General features: G+C 42.3%; 1 protein-coding gene across 1 annotated transcript; it reads right to left on the bottom strand.

Annotated features, from left to right (window-relative positions):
- Positions 1 to 7108: 7108 nt before the first annotated feature.
- On the bottom strand, positions 7109 to 21303 carry RAB32 (RAB32, member RAS oncogene family). The gene is made up of 3 exons (XM_080941718.1): positions 21006 to 21303; positions 12658 to 12935; positions 7109 to 8481 (listed from the first exon to the last, which is right to left on the bottom strand). Exons 1-3 carry the CDS (start codon positions 21247 to 21249, stop codon positions 8332 to 8334), a joined length of 672 nt encoding a protein of 223 aa, XP_080797844.1. The 5' UTR covers positions 21250 to 21303; the 3' UTR covers positions 7109 to 8331.
- Between the last annotated feature and the right edge of the window lie 1852 nt (positions 21304 to 23155).

Here is a 23155-nt window from a genome sequence, read left to right as displayed (position 1 = left end):
CCTTGGGCATCTGTTGTAGTAAAAGTAAAAAAAAAAAGATGATAACCTCTTACACTATGCTAGTGCTGGCATGCGTGGGACACATGGCACGGTGGGGCATCTTTATCTTAGCCTCTAAGTACTCACTGATCCTAGTTTATTTTGGCGACTTAATTGAGCTCATGAAATGACACAATGCACAAAGCCTGTCACCGAGTTGGTGTGTGTGTATGTGTGTGTGCAAAGCTTGTCAAGAACACGCCAAGAAGAAGTGAGTGAAAACAACAAACTGGAGCGGTCGTGGACCTCAGAGTGGATCACGCCTGGGTCAAAAGAATCCAGAGTCTGTGAGTACTTAGAGGCCACATGGAGTGGCTAAGATAAAGATATCCCGCTGTCCCATGTGGTTCTATGGTACCAGCCTTAGTGCGGGATAAAAGGTTATCATCTTTTTTAGTTTCTACAGCAACGGGCATCTGGACATGTATGTTTCTACGTGTGTGTATGTGTATGTGTGTGCATATATGTACCCATATATAAAAATAAACACATAAGTAAATATATATACAAATTATTTAATTAACTAATACGTGGTTTAGAAGGAAGAGTACTGCCATGAGTAGATAAATGTTAGTTGTTGCAGCAGACTTTGTCTGGCACTCACAAGTCAGGACATCCATGAGTACTGAGCTAACTGTGGTAGACAGGAGTTTATTCTGCGTTTTGTTTCCCATCCAAGTGCTAACCGGCCTCAACCCCAATTAGCTTCTCAGATCATAGACACTATCACTGTAGATGACTGCATACTACTTATGGCCTTGTGTTGTTTCCTCAGAGATCTTTTTGAAACCTATGAAGACTCTCTTCTGTTGACCTTCCCTAAACTGTGAAATGCCTAAGATAGTCTGTTACTGAAAGAAATCCGTATCTCATGTTCCTTCTATAGTTAAGTCATGATGTGAGATGTGAAATCATTGACCCTATAATATTTAAATACATGAACACTATAGGAATATAACACTTTCAGTGTAGCAATGGCAACAAGCAGGCTTCATCTTCTGCTGCAGGATAAGGTATCGGAATATTTGACCTTAACGGATTTTGGTTTAGCTGCTGTCTCTGCTTTACGACACTGAGTTCTTAGCCTTCTGTGTGCCTGAGAAATTGCTCACACTAACTCTTGACATCAAGATCCCAATTTATCTACTTTCTCCAGAAAGAACACCTTTTCTATATTGTATATTGTTTCCAATATGCATCAAACTTACCACTCAGTCATGGCCATGTTAAGTGGGAATGGATGTAAATGCTTTCACATTGCACCACATGACACGCTAGGCCAGCTGCTCTATTGTAAGATTCAATACTGTAAAGACTTGGCCTCCGTTCCCCAAGATTAGCATCATTTGGAATCAAATCAAAGCAGCATAAGGAACACTCTTGTACTTTATGGGATTAAATCTCTGTAGAAGGAAAGGTCTTAGATCGTATCTAAAAGCTTGTAAAAGGAAAGTTTGTGCCAACGATCAGAGAAAATGGGGCCCTGAATCTCAGGGAGAGCAGGAGACAGGGCAGTGCATGAGATAAGCCAGAGAAAGAAAGGGAGCAAAGAAAAGAATGAGATCATGTTTTAATTTCAAATTTTAAAAATGACCAGTTTGGGAAAGGACGTAAGAGCTTTACAGGCCAGCGAAGCCGTCTACTGAATCGAAATGGAAGCTAGACTCAGTCACCATCTCTGTAAGACCCGCTGCAGGCAAATATGTTCTTTGTCAGTTCTATGGGCACCCAAACCACAGCCTTAAAACAGGACTCATATCCTCAAGACTCAAAAAGGAAGTTTTTATCAGTGCAAACTGTAAGTGTAATGTGGCCTAAAACTTCAGCCAAGTGTGCAAGCCTTCAGAAGACAGCTTCTCATGCTGTCTTATAGTTCTCTCTCTCTCTCTCTCTCTCTCTCTCTCTCTCTCTCTCTCTCTTTCTCCCTCCCTCCCCCCTCTTCCCTCCCCTCCTCCCCTCTTCCCTCTCTCTCCTTCCTTCCCATCTCTCCCCCTCCCTCTCCCCTTCTCCTTCCCCCCTCCCTGCCCCTCCCCTCTCTCCCCCTCCTTTTCCCCTCATCTTTCCTCTCTTTCTCCCATTCCTTTCCCCCCTGCCCCTCTCCCTCATTTGTGTGCACAGGCCTGTGTATGCACATGTGAGTGTGTTATAGGCACTCAACTACAGTCCCAGTCATAGTTTTTATACATGTTCATCTTTCAAGACAGAATTTTACAGACACGTATAGTCCATATGTTTAAATACATAAACCCCTGTCGAGTTGTACAACTGCCTTTTCTTGAACACTGGTTAATGTAAACGATGAAGACTACTTCACCAGATACAGATTTACATATTTATTGTGATCTGGATATTTCAGCTATCGGTCTTTAAGAGAGTTAATAGATCCGTATGCACAGGCTGGTGCTTATGTGGGGTTGGTAATGAGGACAGACCATATTAAAAACGAAAGGCTTAATTCCGTTGTTGAAAATAAAGGAAGTGACTCTTCCCATACCCTATTCTGACACATTTGTGTTAGGAAACTTCCAAGTTCCTTTGCTATCCCTGAGATGTGGGAAGTCCTTTGTCGCCAAAAATAGTCTCTCACCGTCTTGCTCAAGCACCTAGGGACCATCACTTTGAGACACCTTTGGCTCACTGCTCCTGTGGTTCACTAACTTTGGTAAGCATCTTGTAAAGATACAAAATTACTTGGCATTGACCATATGAGACTTCGAGATGGTTGTGTGCACTGTGTATTTCAGATGCTGATTACTGTACCAGAGATCGGGTTGCCCTATGAACAATGGCGTTGGCATGGTTACTGGAGCATCGTTTAAATCAATGATACATAAAGGATTGTTCTTCATCACCTCTGAGTGATGCTCAGCCACTATCTTGGTAGGAGAAAAGAAAAGAGCAGGAATTTTTATCTCAGTGAATAAATAGGTCCCAAGGGATGGAGGGAAGGGGGGAGGGGGGGAAGAAGGAGGAGGAAGAGGAAGAGGAAGAGGAGGGCCAGGAAGAGGATCTGGAGGAGAAGAACTAGGAGGAAAAGGACCAGAAAGACAAGCATTGACCAGAGCAAGTCAGAGCAAGGCTCAAATGGCAAGTAATGGGCCACGTCCTGGGAAGTAGTCCAGGCCAGTATAACAAGGGTAGATTGCCTCAGAACCTGCCCAGTGTAGAGTTGGCAGCTTGTGAGTAAATAGACCAGTTCAGTGTCATTTATTTGGAACATGGGGGGCTTTATAGAAAAGCCCCCCAAATCACTTTCACAATATGAGTTTATTTTTCTCCTCTCAGATAAAGCTGGCTAATACAGATAATCCTCCCAGTGACCAAGTAGATTTGGAATGAACTGTTTGACAAATTGATTTGTCTTGATGCTAGAATAGTTCTGTTCTTTTCATAAGGAAATGTACTAATATGTGGTATGTGCTTCACCATATAAAAGAGTGAGTTCTTTTTTTTTTTTCAGTTTCTGGTGAATTATTTGAAATATGTATATTGTTTTCAATAAAACTCATTGGAAACTAAAAATTTTCTGTTTTTAGTTACACTTCCCTAACAATAAGTATTTCACTTCTTGGCAGAACGTTGACTTGGTATGCAACCTGAACAACAATTTTGGAAGGAAACATTGCAGTATCTACTAAAAATACATGTAATGGAACAGCTGGGACTACCGTATCTTTTCATTGATCACAACATTAAGGGAATAATTAAAAAATGTAGCCAAACTTACACACATTTTATTAATCTGGTAACAAATTACTTTGTTTCCTGGTCATTAATTTTTGCATGTGTATGTAGCATCCATTTGTGGGTATATGAGTGTTCATGTCTATAAGGGTGCATGTGAACACACAGGTACACATGCACATGTGTGTACTGCATTTGGAAACCAAAAGTTAGCATCAGCTTTCTTCTCAATTGCTCTTTACTTAGTGAGCGCAGATCTCTGCTTGAGTTTGGAACTTTCTACTTCTGGCTTGTCTGGCTAACCAGCTGGTCCTGGGATTCGCTGTCTTTTCATCTTAAGAACTTGGGTTCTGGGTTCAGGGATCTAAATTCTTGTCATCTTGTTACAAATACATTATTCACCAAGTCATCTTCCCACATAAATTTTACGGCTAAGCTCTAGAAGCGAACTATATACATTGCTGAGAGACACACTCATACATGCCAAATTGTGGAAAGACAGGCACCAGCCTGAGTTGCCTGAAAGAAGGAAAGACCAGCCAAGTTGCTTGGGAGAGGTCCAGACCACCCGAGCTCCCTAAAAGAGATTCCCTCTAACTTTCTGAGCTGCCTGCAGGCTTTACTGACATCAAGGTTGACAGATTCTTGAACTCTCACCTGTGCTGGGGTGGGCTTTGGTGATGTAGCTGTTTGTAAGTCATCTCTGTTCCTGTAGAAACCCCTAATGCATGCTTCTGTCAATCACCCCAATGACTTTTGTGAACAAAGTTGGACTTGGGTAGTATTTTTATTTTTTGTATTATTATTTTTTCCCTATAGGGAGAGAATAGATATTTTCACAGATCATCCCAAAAGTTTCACACAATAATATGAGGCTTGTGCTCCTGCTTTTTGTTTTATTATTTTTTTTGTTCTTTTGTTTTTAAGTAATCAGTTGGGTTTCTTCTGTGCTCCTGTTCCCGACGTGACAACCGTGTGAATAATTATATATTAATAAATGTCTTGGATCCATGCTTTGGCTTATTTCCTAACCAGCTAGTAACATTTTTAACCCACTCAATGGGTTCTATGCCTTCCACATGGTTAGTTGCCTTTTCTTCGGCTATGATCTGCTTCTTCCTTAGAGTCTACCCCATAGACATTTTTATTTATAGGTGATTTAAGAGATTCTGCCTACATGCTTCCAGAAGCCATAGGAAGATGTTAGGTGGTCTTCTATATCATATACTCCCTTATTGCTCCTAGACAGTCTCTCACTGATTTTGGTGTAGTTGGCATCCAGGAAGTCCTAGGATGTTCCTGTTTGACACTACACTGGGATTATAGGGCACACCTCCCCCATCAGACTGTGCTTGGAATCCAACATGAGCCCTTGCTTACATGGGAAGTGCTCTTACTCACCAACATCTCTCCAGTCTTCGATGACTAGTATTTGGCATGAATTGCCTCTTGTGCAGAAGGTGACAGTTTGGGGGTCGAGGAGAGAGCTGAATAGGTACGAATGCTTGCCATGAAACCATGAGCACCCGGGGTCTAATCCTGGGCAAAAAAACTGGGCATGGCCAGAGGGTTTAAAGCTGTGAATTCAGGGAGAAGCCCTGTATCAAGGGGGTGAGGAGGAAATGATGCAGCAGTTGACCTAATGTCTGCCCTGGATTATTCCCATGAGAGCACATGGGTTCCATAGAGCACAAACACACACACTACGACACTCATGCTAGCTTTGAATTCTTTGCCCTCTTTTATTAATTGTTCGTTGTGATTATTATCCTGTTCTTTAATTCCTTCCTAATCAAAAAGATTGCCATTATTTTCTTTGTTGTTTTATTTATAATTCTTATGCTAGCAAATATATGTTTTCATTTTTGGCTCTCAGCACTTGAGGATGTTAAAGGATTTTCTCAGCATTGTGTTTTTCCCTAGAAGTCCATTAGTTTGTTTGTAGATTGATTTTTTCTCATATTTAGGCTAATTTCAATATTCTATCGTATGGGGAAGAAGAGAGGAAGAACTAGGATGGAGATTAAATGTATAATCAGTGCCAGCATGACTCTCAGTGTCTATTGACTTCAGTAAATAAGAAAAATATTTATATTGCTAGTCCATTGTACCTAGACTTTATTATAATAATAATGATTTACATGGAAATTTAGTGCTATATGTTAATAGTCTTGCGTATACTATAGGTTTCAAACAGAATAATCTTTAATATACGAATCAGCATAGAAAGTTTCAAAATAGATAGTGGATTTCCTCAATTAAAATTTTGCATTCAAGCTAAAAAACAGAACAGTTTAAGATTAAGGCAAAACATAAACATTTTTGTCTCTGAAATGTTAGCAGTACAAAGCAAACACCGTGCCATTTGACATAACAGAAATCGGTTTTGTCAGGAACTGTCTTGAATGATTACTGTAAGTTAACAAACATTGTAAAGATGAACAATTGCATATAATAATTCTCATTTAAAGATCATGGATAAATGACCTTACATGTGATAGGTCACACGTAAAACCAAAATCCAGTTGCACACAAAAACTTCCAAATGACTGGAGTCACTTTAAATAGTGATTTACGATGGGCTTAGTGTTTCCAACCTCTGGGGTTGATAACATCCCATACATTCTTCACAGGATGTGAGATCTCAGACATATTATGAAGTTGTATTTTATGCTTGGGTGATACTGATTTCTTAGAAAGTGAGATTTAATAAATGACAAAACTGTAGGGATCATATTATGTTATACACATTAACTAAGCCCTGGTATCTTATTCCTTTACTTCAGAAAATCCAGCTTTATGATCACATGGCCAGAGGGTTAAGATGATTTGTTTGCTTAAATATATAGCATATACAGCCACACTTATATTGCTAGGTGAGGCTTAAGTGGAAAGAGAGCCTGGGAGTCCTTATTGATGCCCAGGTTACAGACTCCAGAACAATCGAATTTCTATGTTTATCTTGTTGTCAGTGGCTACATCCTCATCTACCCTGTTAACATGATTCAGAGGACAAGTATGTCCAGTATTTTGTTAGTTTTGGGCTATGATACAAAGGCTCTTCACAGTTCCATAAAGAAACTGAGTTTTTGCATAAAATAAGTCCCTTATAAATAAGAAGCAAGGTGTTGAAGAGATGGCTCAGCGATTAAACACACTTGTTGCTCTTGCAGAGGTTCTGGGTCTGGCTCCCATCATTGATATGGTGGTCCACAGCCATCTATAACTCCAGTTCTAGGGACTCAGTGCCCTCTTCTGACCTTCGAGGGCACGAGGCACACACATGGCACATAGAGAGAGATAAATGCAAAGGAAGAACACATAAAGTAACTAAAATTCAACAGAAAACAAACTTTCATTTATTTTTAATTTTTTTGGAGAAAGTCTCTTGCGTAGCACAGGCTGTCTTCGAGCTTGCTTTGTATCCAGGATATGCCACGAACTCCTAGCCTCTGTCTCCTGCGATGACGGGATGGCAGATGTGAACCAATACCCCCAGACATTTTCTAAACTAAAAAAGTACCTTCCTAGAACTACATTCATTCAACACATAGGCTTAGGTTAAAATATTTATTCCTTTCTTTCACCAGGTCAAATGCAATGAAGCGTAGAGGGTCTTCCCAAGTGCCCCAGGCATTATACACCCAGTACCTGAAACCATAGACAAAACTAGACACGGCCTACTTTCAGGTTTTATACGTCAGAAACTTGCATATAATTGCATAGGTTTTGAGAAAGAATTCTCCTTCTGAGCATTATTACCATGACAGATCTGGAAAGACAAGTTTCTCTTGGTACCACAGCATCTTCAATATGGCTCTAGGCTATAAACACAGAATAGAGGGCAGAAAATAAAGTTCATTTACAGTTTCCAAGTGGTAGTGGCAACGGCACCTAGAGAGGATCCAGAGAGAGACACCCATGACACAGGCATGGTGCTAACTTTTTGTTTGGGTCTCTCAGAAGTGCAGATCCAGAGTCTATCCCACTCTAGGTAAGCACTCAGTAAGTGAGTCACATCCTGAGCTCAGTGCTTCCTGACTAATCAAAGAGGGGGATCTTAAGGTGATTCAGAGTGATTTCCTTACACAACAGCTGTGTGTTCTAGAATCATGCTATCTGAGGATGAAAATTTTACATGACGTATGAAGTTTTGGCCAGGATGTAACTCAAGGGATATTCAAGTCTTTATAGCTAATACCTTAGCAAAGAAAAAAAAATGTGCTTAGGTAAGAATGTATACCCAAACAAAGGCACTCAAAATGTCAGGATCACCACAGGGAGGGAAGGTTTTCTACTCCTCCACCTAGTGCTCACACCAAAAATTAACCCTTGAAATTCATGGACGAAAACATTTCAAAGGCTGTAAACATTAGTCTGCATTGTGCAGTCCAAAAAGAGCCCCGCTGGTTAGTCACAGGGCCTCAAGTGGGAGCAGTTCCCCACAGGGATCTCCAGCTTCCCATGGTGGGTGGTTCCCGGTGCAGGTAAGCCACTGTAAAGCGCCCCTGAGGGAGATTCACAGGGGACAATGGCACCGAGGCTTGGGAGGGGGCATCCTCAGACACATGAAGGACCAAGGAGACAGCAAACGGGCACCGTGACACCTCAGCAGCACTGAGACCTAGGCTTTGTTGTGGGGGTTTCCTCCACCAGTTTGATTTTGTCCATGTCGAGTTCTTCGCTAGGAAAGCTTTGCTGGTTTGTGAGCATGTTTTCCACTAGGAAGCGGGTGGCCTCATCGATGTTTATATTATCCTGGAATTCGAGCACAGAAACGAAGGATTAATGTTAGCCTTGACCTAAGTGCCCGGTGCAGTAAGGGGCCAAGGGAGTCACACCAAAGGACACACTGTAAGCAAGTCAGTGACCTCTTCTTCAGTGCTCTTGTCTGTTACTAACTTGTGTCTAAGAATTCAAGACATTGGTTTACTTAATTTGCTAAGTATTCTTTGAAAGTTTCCCACATGTTTAGGATGAATTTTAACCATTTTCACTTCCATTTTCATTCTCTCATACCCCGTTTGTTCCCCTGGAAAACCCCTTTCCCTGTGAAGTCTCAGTCTCTCTCCCTCTCTCTCTCTCTCTCTCTCTCTCTCTCTCTCTCTCTCTCTCTCTCTCTCTCTCTCTCTCTCTCTCTCTCTCTCTCTCTCTCTCTCTCTCTCTCTCTCTCTCTCTCTCTCTCTCTCTCTCCTGTGTGTGTGTGTGTGTGTGTGTGTGTGTGTGTGTGTGTGTGTGTATGTGAGTCACTGAGTTAATTAGGATTGTTACCCCACCTTGAGTGGGGGGAGGTTACTTAATGAGACAGGAAACATTTTAGTGCTTACGACACTTTTGTGACCCCAGGTGACATCTTGGAGAACACTAACCAGAGAATCGCCTTGGGGGCTGTCTGATAGCTCCTTCTGATCAACTTCAAGTTTTGTTTTCTTGGTGGGAATGGGACAGCATCCCGTGTGTGGGGGAGACACCTGGATTAAGGTCACTGCTATCAGGCAGCTTCTTGTTAAAAAGTTACAATTTGCCCTTTGGCCTTGGTGAATACAAACAGGAAAATATTCTGTTTTGTATACATCTTTCCCTACTAAATTTAGCACCTATTAATTATCCTCTAAGCAATTATCACTGTGATATTGGAAACCGTCTTCTCATTTGTACCAGACTTTCTGTGTTTGCTAGTTAGGACTCTACAGTGAGGAAAAATGTATTGATCATTAGTTTGGACACATCATGAACTGTTATCAATTTTACCCATTGAAGACATCACAATAATTCTTCACTTGGTGATTGTCCTATAATTTTGTGGCTTCCACAAGCAGGACCTATGCTCTGTGATAAGTCCACACCCCTTTGTGAATGCTTTCTCTCTTGCAGGCCCACACACTATTTCAGGGATATCTCCATCTTTTATTCCCATCAGCAGTGGGATAGTGTCTTTCTGATGGTAACTTTGCTCTGCTCATTTAAAAAAAAATTGTATTTACAAACTGGATTGTAAGGAGTAGGAGAGTTCATTCTTTATATGGTTTTATTGCCTCCTGTCATTGTGGCTGACAAAACTACTAAATGTATGTATGTACACACACACACACACACACACATACACACACACACACACAGAGAGAGAGAGAGAGAGAGAGAGAGAGAGAGAGAGAGAGAGAGAGAGTCCTCACCTACTTATTTTAAATATATTCATAAATATATCTGAAAATAAATGCACATCTGAACACATAGATTTTTAAGTTTGAGGTTATTCACATCGATGCTCCCAACCAAATCCAACACTGTTGCCTTTCCCCTCGCTTGCAGAAACTCTGGGATGGTGGGGATGTTTATTTAGGGCTGATGCCCCTATTCACACTGCTTTCACAGACTTGTCCTGCTTTGATACTCCTGAGATAACCTTACCACAAGCAAGAGCTTTGACTTTTGGAGCATCTTTAAGTCCCTGGCATTCCCTCTTAGTTACTTTTTGGTTGCTGTGGAAACCATCCTGACCAAGGCTACTTATGGAGGAAAGGGTTTCTGTGGGTTTACAAGTGGGAGATGACTCCATGCCTGTTCTTATCCGAGCAATGAGTGCAAGTAAAGAGGGACCATGTCAGGGGGCAGCCTCAAAGTGCTGGGGGCGAGAGTCACTGGCCTAGGGGGGTCTCCTGCAGGCACAGTAAATGGTGCAGACCAGACACTGCTTTGGTAGATAATGTGTCTCATGCTGTGGTGGAAGATGGAGCCCAGGAGTTCTGTCACCATCATGGACCAGGGGAAGCATGGATGCAGGCAGGCATGGTGCCTGGATCAACCAGTTAAGAGGGAGAGATCATCACATCTTTAACCATAAGCGGGAAGCAGAGAGAGAACCCTGGAAATGGTTTGAGACGACAAAACTTAAGAACTGGTCCCTACTGACATATTGACTCCAACAAGACCACTCCTCCTAAACCTCCCCAAACAGCTCCATCAAATGCATCTGTGTTTAGTAGATATGCCTATGTAGGTATTCTTCTTCAAGCAGGACAGCTCTCTATCAATGGTTACTCAGAGACAAGTGGGAATAGAAACCCCATACTACAGTGAAAATGAACTGCAAAGTTTCATGTTAAAATCCATTCCGTGCCATGAAGGAGAGAGGACTAAGTTTGTGAACTCAGAGAATACCTCTATACTATGTTGCCTATCAGAAGCCATACCACTGGAATTCCAGCAAAATCTAGATGGGAAGTTAGTTGCTGACCATCCCAGAAATGGATCTACTGGTAGTACCTCAAGCCCTGATCCAACTACTTTCAAACTTTTAAAGCAAAAATTTATATTAATGTTATACTCTAGATTCTAGAGTCTAGAAGCTTCCTGAGTTACAACACAAGAAATTGGGTAGAAGCTCTTCCTAGAGCATTTGAAGGAAGCATACAACTGGTTAAAAATGTCCCCTTATCAATATGTTTCCCCTTCTCTCTTCTATATGGTATCTTGGCTAAAGATCTAATAAAGCCAATTACTTATACAGTTTCAAATGATAGGTATTATGACTTTGGCAATCATTTATGAACTTTATAGGAAGATTTTTGTATACAATTAAAATGTGTTAGCTAGAAGATCAAATAAGTCCTACATGAAATTTTAGAGGCAATATACGAAATTCCTCAACATATATATGTAGTTGTAAACATACTACTCTTCTATGGGAAGTTAAAGCACATTGTCCAGCATCTACATGGGGCAGAGAAAGGCACAGTCCTCAGAAATTAAGTCTCTCCCTGATACCTTTCCTCCTGTGATGTCCTCCTTCCTGCCAGGCTGACTAACTCCTGTTATCACCTCTGAGCTTCATCTTTCTTCTACCACAACTACCTGTTCATGAAAGTAAGGAAAACATAAGACACCATACTCATCAAAACACCCACTCTGCCTCTAAGAGACTCTCGGTGGCCAGTGGCTTTCTCATCACCTGACAGTTTGAGGCTGCCCCGTGATGTGGTCACTCACTGCTTACTTTCATCATTCACCTTGTGGGCAAAACTAAAAGTAACCTGACAGGATTCCTGGAGTCAGTACTCGGGAGGAGATTTGGAGAACAGTCACACACACACACACACACACACACACACACACACACTCACACACACTCTACATACAATCATCTATACCTTGCATATAATAATCTGGGACAGTATAAAGAATGTGCAAATTTAGAAGTTAAGGTTTATCACAAAGTTTCTCAAAGAGGTCTTTATTTTTAATGCAAGTCTGATGGTTATTGAATTTCCACATTTAACAATTCCAGGGTATACAACCCTCCAGTACAGTGTACCTCTGACCTCTGATTTTATTTTACCTTGCTTTTCTAGCGGTTTCACGTGGTTAAGCTTCTCAAAATTTATCTTAGTGTTTTTATTTTCTGTAACAAAACTGAAAAAAAAAGTGCAGCTCCCAAAGATAGGAGAAAAACATTCATTCCATTATTCAGGAGGAAGCCCATAGTTAAGGTTGACATTTGGCTCTTCCCTAGGACTCCCAGCGCTAATCGAGTCTGTTGGTGACTGCTCAGAATGAGTCGTGCACGTGGCATTCATCTTTTAAAGACATTTCTCATGGTTTTTTTTTTTTTTTTTTTTTGACTCCTTTGAGGGAACACCCTATCTCCCGTTCACTCCAGCAGTGTGGAGAACGGGATGGTTAAGAATTCAGACTGGCAAGAAAATGTCATTCAGTTTTGCTCTGAACAACAGCTCTGCTCTCAAGCTCATAGCCCTGTCAGCTAGCTTTGACATCACTTCCGATTCACGGGGGGTCGGGGAGGGAGATGGCAGCATACCCGCACTATGTATTTCTCATTCTGGACTTATAGAACTCCCTGCAGAGACCCATCTGTACACTTCACATCCCATCATAGCCTGGTAAGAACACCAGAACTCGATTGATCAGCCAGCTCACCTTGGCAGAGGTTTCAAACCATCCAGTGAAGCCATGGTCTTTACAGAACTGGTCCATCTGGGAAGGACTCTGGCTGCCGTCCTTCTTCTGGTCACATTTGTTAGCTAGGAGGACAGCAGGGATGGGGCTGCCGTTGGGAAGATGAACTTTACTATCCAGGTCATTTTTCCATTTTAGGACTGCATCAAATGTGGAACTTCTTGATATATCAAAGACTATAAATGCCCCAAGAGCTTCCTTGTAGTATACCCGGGTCATGTTGCCAAACCGCTCCTGGCCTAGAGATGAATACAGAAGGAGATTAAATGTTCACAATGGCGAGGGTCACATTTAGGTGCAGGTGCATGTTCCATAACCCTAAAATCTTATTTTGAGAAACAAGCATCTCCCACCTCACTGCAGAATAAACTGGTATTATTAAGGACATTCACACAGAACCACAGCCCTTGGACCTAGCACCTAGCAGAAGTGGGTGACAATATGCTCAGCAGGAGGAACTAGTCTTCTGTAGGACACACCTTAACTTCAGGATGCCAATGTAGCAGTCTTCACAGATAGCCAGTTCAGCTTTCTCTTCCACTAAGAGGGGATAGGCACTTGGGAAACAGAGAGGGGGAAGGGGGAAAGGAGACAAGAATAGAATAATCTGAACTTTAAGGAATTCAGAGAGATGACGGAGTGAAAGGCCAGTCATAAACATCAGGACCAGCCAGGAGACAACATAGCTTGCTTCTACATTACATCTCTAGCTCTAGCTATGGTTGACTCAGTACCAAGGTTAGAAGCAGACAGAAGAAACTATGTGCTTTCACAGCAAGAAGGGGCAGAGACAGTTGTATGGTTTTGAGAAGGTTCCGTTGCACAGATCTTCTGATGCTGTTCTTTGAAAAGAACTTAAATTCTGTTAAACTTGGAGCAAATTCTGCCCCTTGGTAGAGTACAGTCTGCATATCCAGATTCCTGAAAGCTTGCTGTGACTATCTGCTGCCAAACAAATCTTTTACATGATGAAGTCACCTCACAGATTAGAAGGGACAAAAAGTTGCTTGATCCTGATCACAGTGACACTAACTAAAGGAGACAAGCCTTCTGATTCTTTTATGTCTACTGGCTTACGAGTCTAAACTATCTTGCAGTTGCCAGGGGTTCTTAAGCCCATCTTTAGGCTGTCAAATTTCTCACTAGATTCAGAAGTGGGGATGAATGGCAAGCAGTAAGAATCTAAGATCATCACTGTGATCTAAAACAAAGACAGCATGGTAGCACGCTTTCTTCTTAAAACACATGATGAGGAACACGCCTTATCTACATTTTATTCTAATTTACACAGTGCAAAGCTCCCCCAAACTTCAAATACATTTTCTCCAAATTCTATAATGTCATTATAATTGGAAATGCTGCCCCATGACTCCCTATACATCCAGACATCTGAATTGCATTATAACAAATGGTTGTATGTTGGGACCTACCATGTTCAAATTTATTGGTAAGGCAAATTTAATTTTACTTTATTTGTATAATTCATTAGATCATAATGCTGATATTTAAGGAAACTTGGCCTCTACCTTTCTCTATGAACATACATTGAACAATTATGCCAATATGTTCACTCAGAATATTTGTAACAGCCCAAAAGCAAGGACACCAATGTTTCAGCAAAGACTAAACAGATGGGTTGAAGTTCTTTGGATTTCAACTTCTATGAGGGAGCCTAAAGAAAGCCCATCTTATGATCTTTAATTACTGAACACAAAAGAGCTAGCAACAAGTAACTAGGCCCTCTAAGACAGTCTTAGGTTTAAAAAGATGGAAGGGTTAAGGTTTCAGGGTAATAACATAGTTCTTAATTTGACCATCCTTTGAATTTTGGAAAGGTAAAGTGCCAAACAAATTAGTAAAAAACTGCATAACTATATGGGTAAAAGAGGTGGTGCTGGGCCTTTCTTGCCTTTTTTTTTTTTTTTTTTAAAGTGAGTCTCCTGAAAAATCACAGAAAATGTTTGTTACTCATAACCCACGGCATTAAAAGATGTACTCATATGCCCTTTCTGATAACTCATCCAAAATCAGAAGTGTCTATGGTAAGGAATTTTGGGGGACGATATGTTGGCTTAGAAATGTCAGATCGTTTTTCTGAGATGTCAAGACTAGAAGAAAATTCTTCCTGACAGGCATCACATCACAAACTATACTTAAAAATGTCCTGTATGGAAAATGAAAAGAAAAAGTGTCGGTTATACAATTAAGCAAATGAAAGGAGAGGAGTTGATGGGGAACCAGATGTTAGTCACTTACCCAGTGAAGAAAGGCATCCAGAGTAAGACCAAAAAGAAGACTCTCACACAGTAATATAAAGACCCGGTAAATACCCGGTAAATAAGGAGGTCAAAATGTTAAAACAGACATTTACCAGAAGGCAGACAACCCCTGCCCATGGTAAAGGGCCTGGTGTGGGACCTGATGAATCTTTGAGTAAGAAAAAAGTGGGAAAGGGAGGACAGTTGCCCTTACTGGTTATGGAGGAAGGGCTGAGGAAGTTTTGCGTCCGGCAGGCTGTGAATGTTGACAGTTAAAGCTTGCAGAGATAGGAAAATTGATCAGAACACAGAGGTTCACCCTTCTAAAGGGTTTATGGACAAAACAAAACAAAACAAAAACACCCAAGTTTTGTTCAGAGAGAACTCTATGTCACAACCACTTTGAACAGTGTCAGAAGAGCCATTACTGGTCAAAACTGGGAGACAGATGGAAGCGACCGATCAGTTCAGCTCTCTCTTCTTACCGATGAGAGAACCAAGTCCCAAGAGATGCTCAAGTTCTTTGAGCGGACTGTACTACTGTGCCCTCTAATCTGTCAGTCCAGACTTTGCTGGAATAGACACTCTGCTTGTGCCCCATGTGGCAGGAGAGATGCTGGTCCACGTGAGTAAGAGTGACTTCCTCAAGAACGGTGCAGTGTAGTGCTCCGATGTCAACCCCGTCCCAGGCACTTGGTGCTCTACCACAGTAGCTGAGGGAAGATCCCCTATTGCTGAGTGCACCAGTCACTGTGCTGCTAGGGACAGCCTTTGTCATCCACATTGCTGCTGACATACTGACAGCACGTTTTCCGCAACTCTCAAAATGTTTTGTCTCTTAAACAATGCGCCACCGCCTCTGGAGGATGGGATGTGGGTTATAACTTGAAAGTTTGGCAAGCACGAAGGATGAAGGATGAGAAGAGCAAGCACAGAGAGGCTTTGCTTCCACAGGCTCTGAAGACATCATAGGAGCTCTTACATACGCACATGCTGAAATCTTAGAACAAATAAGTTGGCCAAGGATTAAACTATATATCTTGCTGTCTGGAGGACTACATACTAACGACTCCGAGGATGATCGAACAGAAAAACTAGAGTTTTTCCAGGAATAAAATATTCCCATTGGGTTAAACACACACACACACGCACGCACGCACGCACGCACATGCACAGAATTCTTTGCCGAGCCTCTTCAAAACAAATGAAAATATTAACAATAAAACAATGAATCTATTTCCATCCAGGTTTTAAAAGAGAAAATGCCATATTCTGGGTTTATCAGGAGCACAGTTCACAGAAATATATCCTTGGGTTTCCCGTCATGGCTTTTGCTTGGGTTTTTCTTCCATGTTATATTTGTGCCTCCCTCTTGATAAAGCCAAGTGTTTCTAGTAAGATTAGTTGAAATCCAGAATATGAATTCCATATCACAGGCCAAGAAACAATACGATGAACTGGTCCTGAGTTTTCTCTCTCCCAGCTGCTCACCTGTTCTCCATCCGCTGACCGTTAACATGAGTTACCCATTACCTACACAAGGTTCAGTCTCCAATTAGTAAACGAAAGTTCTCTTAAAGAAAATCCTTAAATCTCATGGTGCTCTTCCGAGATGGAATGCTGACAACAGGCAATCTCTAATCATAGATTTGTTTTTCCCCAAGAGAATTATTATCCATGTAAATAAAAATTTCTTGCTGATTTGTGTCCAAATTCACAATACCTTTAAATGATGACACTGTTCCCTAACCCTTTAAATAAAAATATATTCAATAGGAACAAAAATGTATCCTGTCTCCAGATGAGAATCGCTATCCATGTCCATAAACTGGCCTCTACCAGAGGCTCCTGAGAAGCCACTTAGAGAGTGACGATGGCCCGAAGGCCCTTCTCTGGAAGTGTTGTTAAACTATGGAAGTGAAGAACATGGAAGGTGTCACGGAGGGAGCGTGAATGCCAAGCAGGCTGTTTGATTCTGTGATAAGCTCCTAAGAGTAGTGGGGATGTGGGTGTGTTGCGAGGGTGTCACACATCCAAAGATAGAACAATGCCTCTCAGCATCAGGATAAATCAGAGGCACCCACAGTACCTGATGGGTGGCAACCTTCCATGTGGTTCCGGCTCTGACTCGGCAGCTATGCAGGATTGCCTCAACTCCCCTTTGACAGAATGTTCTGGAGTGAGCTCTCTGACAAGTTTAAAACATGAATCTTGTATTTCTTAAGCTGCCTTAACATGTAGACATGGCCATTTTACTGGATCACTGAAACAAGTAATGCAGCCTTGGAATAGCTGAGTGCTGGAAAGCCAGTTTTTGTCTATGAAGATTTTATGGTACTGTACATCAGTCTGGGAATGCCCAACTCTACACTTATGCTAACAAAAAAAAAATAACTTTTCTACTGAACGGGGTTGGATGGACACATTTGTCAGATTAAAGCCAAGGCTACTCTCAGAGCAGATGCTAAAAAAAATCTCTGTATGTTACTGACAGTAGAAGCTAAGACCCCTGTGGTTCTGATGCGAGAGACTCCAGATAATTAGAATAGGAAAGACAACATGTTCATAATAATCTCACATATACATATTCCTATCTCTGCCTCAGAAAGTAGACTGAAGGAACCATCAATACCATCAATACCTGGCTTGCTGGGTCAAAGGGGCAAGGCGTTTGATGAGAACACTTGGATGGAATTCTAAACTGTTTCCTTGATCTCCAGTCTCACCATTTAGAAGACATCTCCCATGTTTATATAGAAACAAAAAAAAATTCCATATGGAAAGTCTATAAAAACCAAGTGGTCAGCATCCCATAATACAATGGATACAGTGTCTCCAAGAATGTACTTGAAAATAACACTTCATTCTTAGGCTACATAGCTCACTGGGCTTTATCAGTGAGTGTTTACCAGAGACCAGGCCAAAATCTATAATTAATGCTTTTAATTTTTTTAGGGTGTGTCCTTGTAGCCAGGTACCAGTGAAACAGCTTATCACAAAGCAGAAATGTCCACGTTTAGGAAGTCTTTCAGAATGCATCTTAAAAAGAATGAAGGCAATGACGAAAACCATGTCTACTGTGGAATTTCTGAACTTCATACGCAACGAGGCACATGACTTTGTAAGAAAATGACTGGGAATGTTGAAATGAAGGTAGTTAGAAATGGTAATTGTTATGAGTCTACAATATGAGGTGCACGCTCTAATTTGGGCTCCTTCAATGAGATGAGAAACACTTTGTTGAGGCCTGTACCAGAAAATTACTATGGTCTTTAATTATAAGGGCTGACATGGACCTGTTTGGCTGCCTTTCTAGAAACTGTTTTGTAATTCTGGCCCATTGTACTTCTTGAAGCTTTTCTGGTTGTAGATTTTTACTGTGGCCCTGTCTACCTCTACAACCCTCAGAACAACGGCACGGAAGGGGAACTAGCAAGTGAGTCATGGCTAGTGGCTGGCTCGACCATTTGTTTTGCAACCAGGGAAAATACTTTTATTCTTTTGGAACTCAGCATGATTCAACCTTGTAAATCACACAGTGCCTATGCTTAGCCTTCGGGGAGTGTTTTGGCACGGCTTTTGTTACACAACTTCTCCCTCATTCAAATGGTATGAGCTAAGCAGTATTCACCAGTAACTCAAATGTTCAAACTAAGCCTAGTTAAGGCTGTATGTAGTTCTACAAATTCCAGCCCAAATCCAAGTTATCTGTGTCTCTTGATGCCTGTATAGTAAGATGTCTGGCCCCAACCTCAAACTTTATGGGGAAAGCCTGATAGTGTCTAGTTATGTCCTAAGTTTTTCTCTAGTTCTCTTATTTAGAGTTGTGTATGAAAAGCAACAGCTAAGGCCAGAGATCCCTTTTGGAGGTTGTTTAATGTTTCTTTCCTTCCCAGCAAAGCTTCTAGAGATTGTAAAATGTTTCTTTCCTTCCCAGTAAAGTGCTTGGAGATTGTAAAAGGTTTCTTTCTTTCCCAGTCAAAGCTCAGACTTCAGATTTTGGCAAAAGTGGAAGGTGTGTTCTTACTGTAGACAAATGGCTATGTCTCCCTTCAGGCAATGGTATCTGTTCGAAAAGGATGACTGACATTAGGTATGCTGGCTCACTCTTAATACTTTCAACAGTAGGGAGGTTGAGGCAGGGGGATCTAGACCTGGAGGTCAGCTTGGGTGTCACAGAGAGAAAGGAAAAGTGGGGGATGGGTGTGCAAATAGGAGAAGTGATACACAGAAATAAAAGGGTTGTTGTCATTGTTCAGATTTTTTTGGAAGCAGGGTCTCTCTGTGTAGCTCTGGCTTTTCTGGAAAAAAAAAAAAAAAAAAAAAAAAGCCAGAGCTACACAGTTGGTCATTCTGTAGACCTGGCTGGCTTCAAACTCAGAGATCTGACAGCCTCTGCCTCCCAATGCTGGGGCTAAAAGCATGGGCCATCACCACCCAGAACTCCTGATTCTGTTTCCTCAACTCTCCCAATATAATTTAACAGTTCATATCCTACTAATTTGCACATAACATAAGAACCTGAACTGCCATTCCAAGCAGGGATTCCAAACTGCCTCTGAGACAAAGCTGCTCCGGATATCTCTACTGGTGACCATCACATGGTCAGGATGTGAGAGGGTGTCAAGAAGCAATAGAATGGCCGCCAGTGTTCTGGGCAGTAAGAGCAAGTGTTGCAAATGAAGCCTCGGGCTTTAAAGGCTGACACTTGAAATAACACATTCTCAGTTGTTGCAGGAAAAATTAAAAAACAAACAAACAAACAAACAAACAAACAAAGAAGCTGAACCCAAGGCGAAATAACTGAGAAATTGATACTGATGTGCCTAAATGCACATTCTACTTATCCGCGTTAGACTCTGCTCTTAGGCAAATGAGTGTAAAGTTGATAAATTCTTCCATCCTTCTTCAGTGGTGTGGCTATGAAAGAACACAGCACTTACTACCTGGCAGGCAGACAGATGTCAAGAGTCCCTCCAGGGTACTACCAGCTGTGGTGTAACCACGCCCTCTTGGGGCTTTTAACCACGCCCTCTTGGGGCTTTAGGTTATGCACACTGTGAAAAGGATGGTAAGGTGTTCTCCCATTTTAAACAAGCTCCCATTCAAAAGCTTCTTGGCAGAAGGAGCTCCAATGGCTAAGCAGGTTAACCTTTGCTACCATTTCTATTAAACGTCCCAAAAGTTCACCTTTTGTTGAACGGCCAAGTCCGCACCTAGCACACCACCTAGAACGCACGCGTGTTCACAAATCACCTCTCGAAGACAATGGTTCTTACATTCCCGAGCAACAAGTGAAAGCAAAAGGAAACAATTCAGGCTTTGTGGGAAAGGGAAGGGGAGGCAGTAAGGACTGGCATTGGGAAAGTTTCGGAACTTCCCCAAGGTCACTGGGCCTCCCAAGTGAAAGGAATTTCAGGAATGGAGTTTCCCTTCATGTAAGCTTGGCTAGGTTCCGAGTTTTTTTTTTCTCACCCACAGCTCTAAACCCTCCTAGTAAATTATAAGTTTGTCTGTCACCACAAGGAGGTAAAATTTCTTGGCTCCGGAGTGAGACAACCCTTACATCAGAGAGGCACGGACCCAAGCCAAATGAGGGCGGGACTTGGTTGAAAAGTAACTGGGCTTTGTTGGTTTTAGTGTACGACCAAGTCAATGGTTTTCAACCTTCTTAATGCTGACACCCCTTTTAATGCAGTTAGCTCCTCGTAGTTATAAAATTATTTTCGTTGCTACTTCAGAGCTAAAATTTGCTACTATTGGAAAATCATAATATAAATATCTGTATCCTCCAAAGATCTTAAGTTACCCTTGCGAAAGCGGTCGGGACCCAAAGATAGAGAACCGTCGTACTAACAGGTAGTGGAACTTCAGGCACATTCTTTAAGCCACCTAGAAGTTCTGTAGGAGAGGGGTTAGACCTCCCAAAGTCGACTTTCCGGGACCCCTTTTAAAAGCGTAACCGCTGAGAGCTAAGACAGAGAAAAAGACAAAGAACCAGGAGGCTGAGAAAAGTGAGAATCTGGTGGTACTGGGACGCTGCCCTCTTACCAGCGATGTCCCACAGCTGCAGGCGCACGAGCGTCCTGCTGTCCCAGTTGAGGACTTTGAGGGCGAAGTCCACGCCAATGGTGGCGCGGTAGTTCTGAGAGAAGAGCTGGTGCACATAGCGCTTGATGATGCTCGTCTTGCCCACGCCGAGCTCGCCGATGACCAGCACCTTAAAGAGGTGCTCTCGGGTCTCAGGAACCGCGGTGGCCGTCGCGCCCCGTTGCCCGAGTCCCTCGCCCGCCATGGGCTCCACGGCCGTGGGAACTTTTCTCCCAAGACCGACAGGGCAGAGCCTCTGTCCGCGAACCCAGCGATACAGTCACGCGAGTCACCGGACGCGGAACCAACTGCTCGCTCCGGGCTCAGGACAGTCTGGGTGCACCCAGCCTAGGGCGAGCCCGGTCCCAGCACTTCCTCTTTCCGAGCGACTAAGAACAGCCCACAGCACCCCCTGCTGGCCTTAGACAAAGGCAGCCCGGAGATCAGTGCCCGGGGCTGACCCCAGGTACTTAATGTCTACTAACCAGAGGTCCTGGCTAGATGACAGAACTTGCAAAGGACTAAGGCTGGGTCCTATGATTCACCTAGTTTTGTTGCGTTAGAGGAAGTTACATGCTGCTTTCCATAATGACTGGAATTTCCAGCATCTGCAATGCTGTGCGAGCATTCTCTTTTCTTCACACCTTAGCCAACACTTACTATCTCCCACTGTTTTGGTAATAGCTCTCCTAATAAGTGTGAGGTGATGCCAGCATGGGGTTTTGATTGACACTTCCCTGATGGTTAAGGATGTCAAGGTGTTCTGCTATACACACGCTGGCCATTTGTATCTTCTCTTTAGAAAAATGTTCCTTCAGGTCACCTTGATTATTCGATAATCGGGCATTTGACCGTTCTGTTTGTTTGGCTTTGTGAATTCCTTCATGTTTGGATGTGCGGCTTACATATATTTACTCCCAGTCCATGGGCTTCTCTCTTCGTTTGGCTTTGGTGGTTAGGGAAATTTCTAGTTAATAACCTTCCATTGTGTGTTTCCGCTTTAGTTTCAGCAAGATTTTTAATATCCATTGCTAAGCTCAGTGCCAACATGTGACCCAGAAATGCACACTTTGAGGACATACCCTAAAGAAATGAAATCAAATTCTCCGGGGAGGTGACTGCACGCCTAAATTCATTACAGTATTTATTATTCACAGTAGCCAAGAACCACAAGCAGAGGAATGAGAACTATATCGAGTAAATAGACATATATTTATCTTTACAAATATGTTTGTGTGTATGCACAATGGCTTATTATTTGGCCTTAAAAATGGATACTTATTGTTAGGTCTCAGGTGCTGCTCTAGTAGACTTGTTAGCCAAGGTGCCCACTCCTGTCCCTCCCCCCTGAAACGTCTTGACCATTTCAGGCCCTTCACCAAGCTGCAAAACTGGCAGGCAGGTGCTCCAAGACAGGACAGGGCAATAGGTTTAGACCGTTGTCCAGGTCCAAGGCAACCTGAGCCACAGAGGTATCCTATTAACCACCTCCACAAAACAGGCAAACTCAGATCTCCACCCTTTGTAAAACATTTTTAAGTGTTTGTAAAAGTGAGAAATGTCAGGCGATCTATGGAATGTGGTCGTATCTCCTCCATCAGCCTCTCCTGCTGCAAGTCACACCCACACCCCAAAACCCATACACCCACACATCCAGCTTGATGCCTTTGCTTTTGCGTAAGTACCGAGGAGTGTGACTCCTGGATCAGGTAGCATCTCTATGTCCCTTTGGGGGATCAGCATTATACTATCTCTCACGATGCCTGTAATATTGTCATTTGCAAATATCCAGAGTTTCTAACAGAGTCTCAGGTGCTGTCAATGGTGGGAATGGTTTAGAGCTCAGTCATTTCTGTGTCTGTCTCAACCAGAAAGCTTATTTTCCTAAGGAACCCAAACCTTCTGTTTAATCTTTTAGAAAGAAAGCCCTGGAATCTACAAGTAGCAAGCAAAACTTAGTGAGCTTGAGGCACATACATAACTTTTTAAAAATTATTTTGTTGGATAGTCTCTGTATTTACATTTCAAATGATATCCCCTCCCCCACTCCCATTCCCCCTCCCCTCCAACTTATTTTCATGAATGTGCCCCTGCTCCCAGTCACCCTCTCC

This window comes from Micromys minutus (assembly GCF_963924665.1).
Source record: "Micromys minutus genome assembly, chromosome: 30".
Classification (NCBI taxonomy): Eukaryota; Metazoa; Chordata; class Mammalia; order Rodentia; family Muridae; genus Micromys; species Micromys minutus.
This window is presented reverse-complemented; position numbering and strand designations above follow the sequence as displayed.

What these genes read in the sequence shown, in the direction of transcription:
- RAB32 (XM_080941718.1), bottom strand. Translation starts at nt 21,249, where the DNA reads ATGGCGGGCGAGGGACTCGGGCAACGGGGCGCGACGGCCACCGCGGTT. An exon ending in GCAGCTGTGGGACATCGCTG is followed by an intron (nt 12,936 to 21,005) that starts GTAAGAGGGCAG and finishes ATTCATCTCTAG; the next exon opens with GCCAGGAGCGGTTTGGCAAC. An exon ending in GGTTTGAAACCTCTGCCAAG is followed by an intron (nt 8,482 to 12,657) that starts GTGAGCTGGCTG and finishes CTCGAATTCCAG; the next exon opens with GATAATATAAACATCGATGA.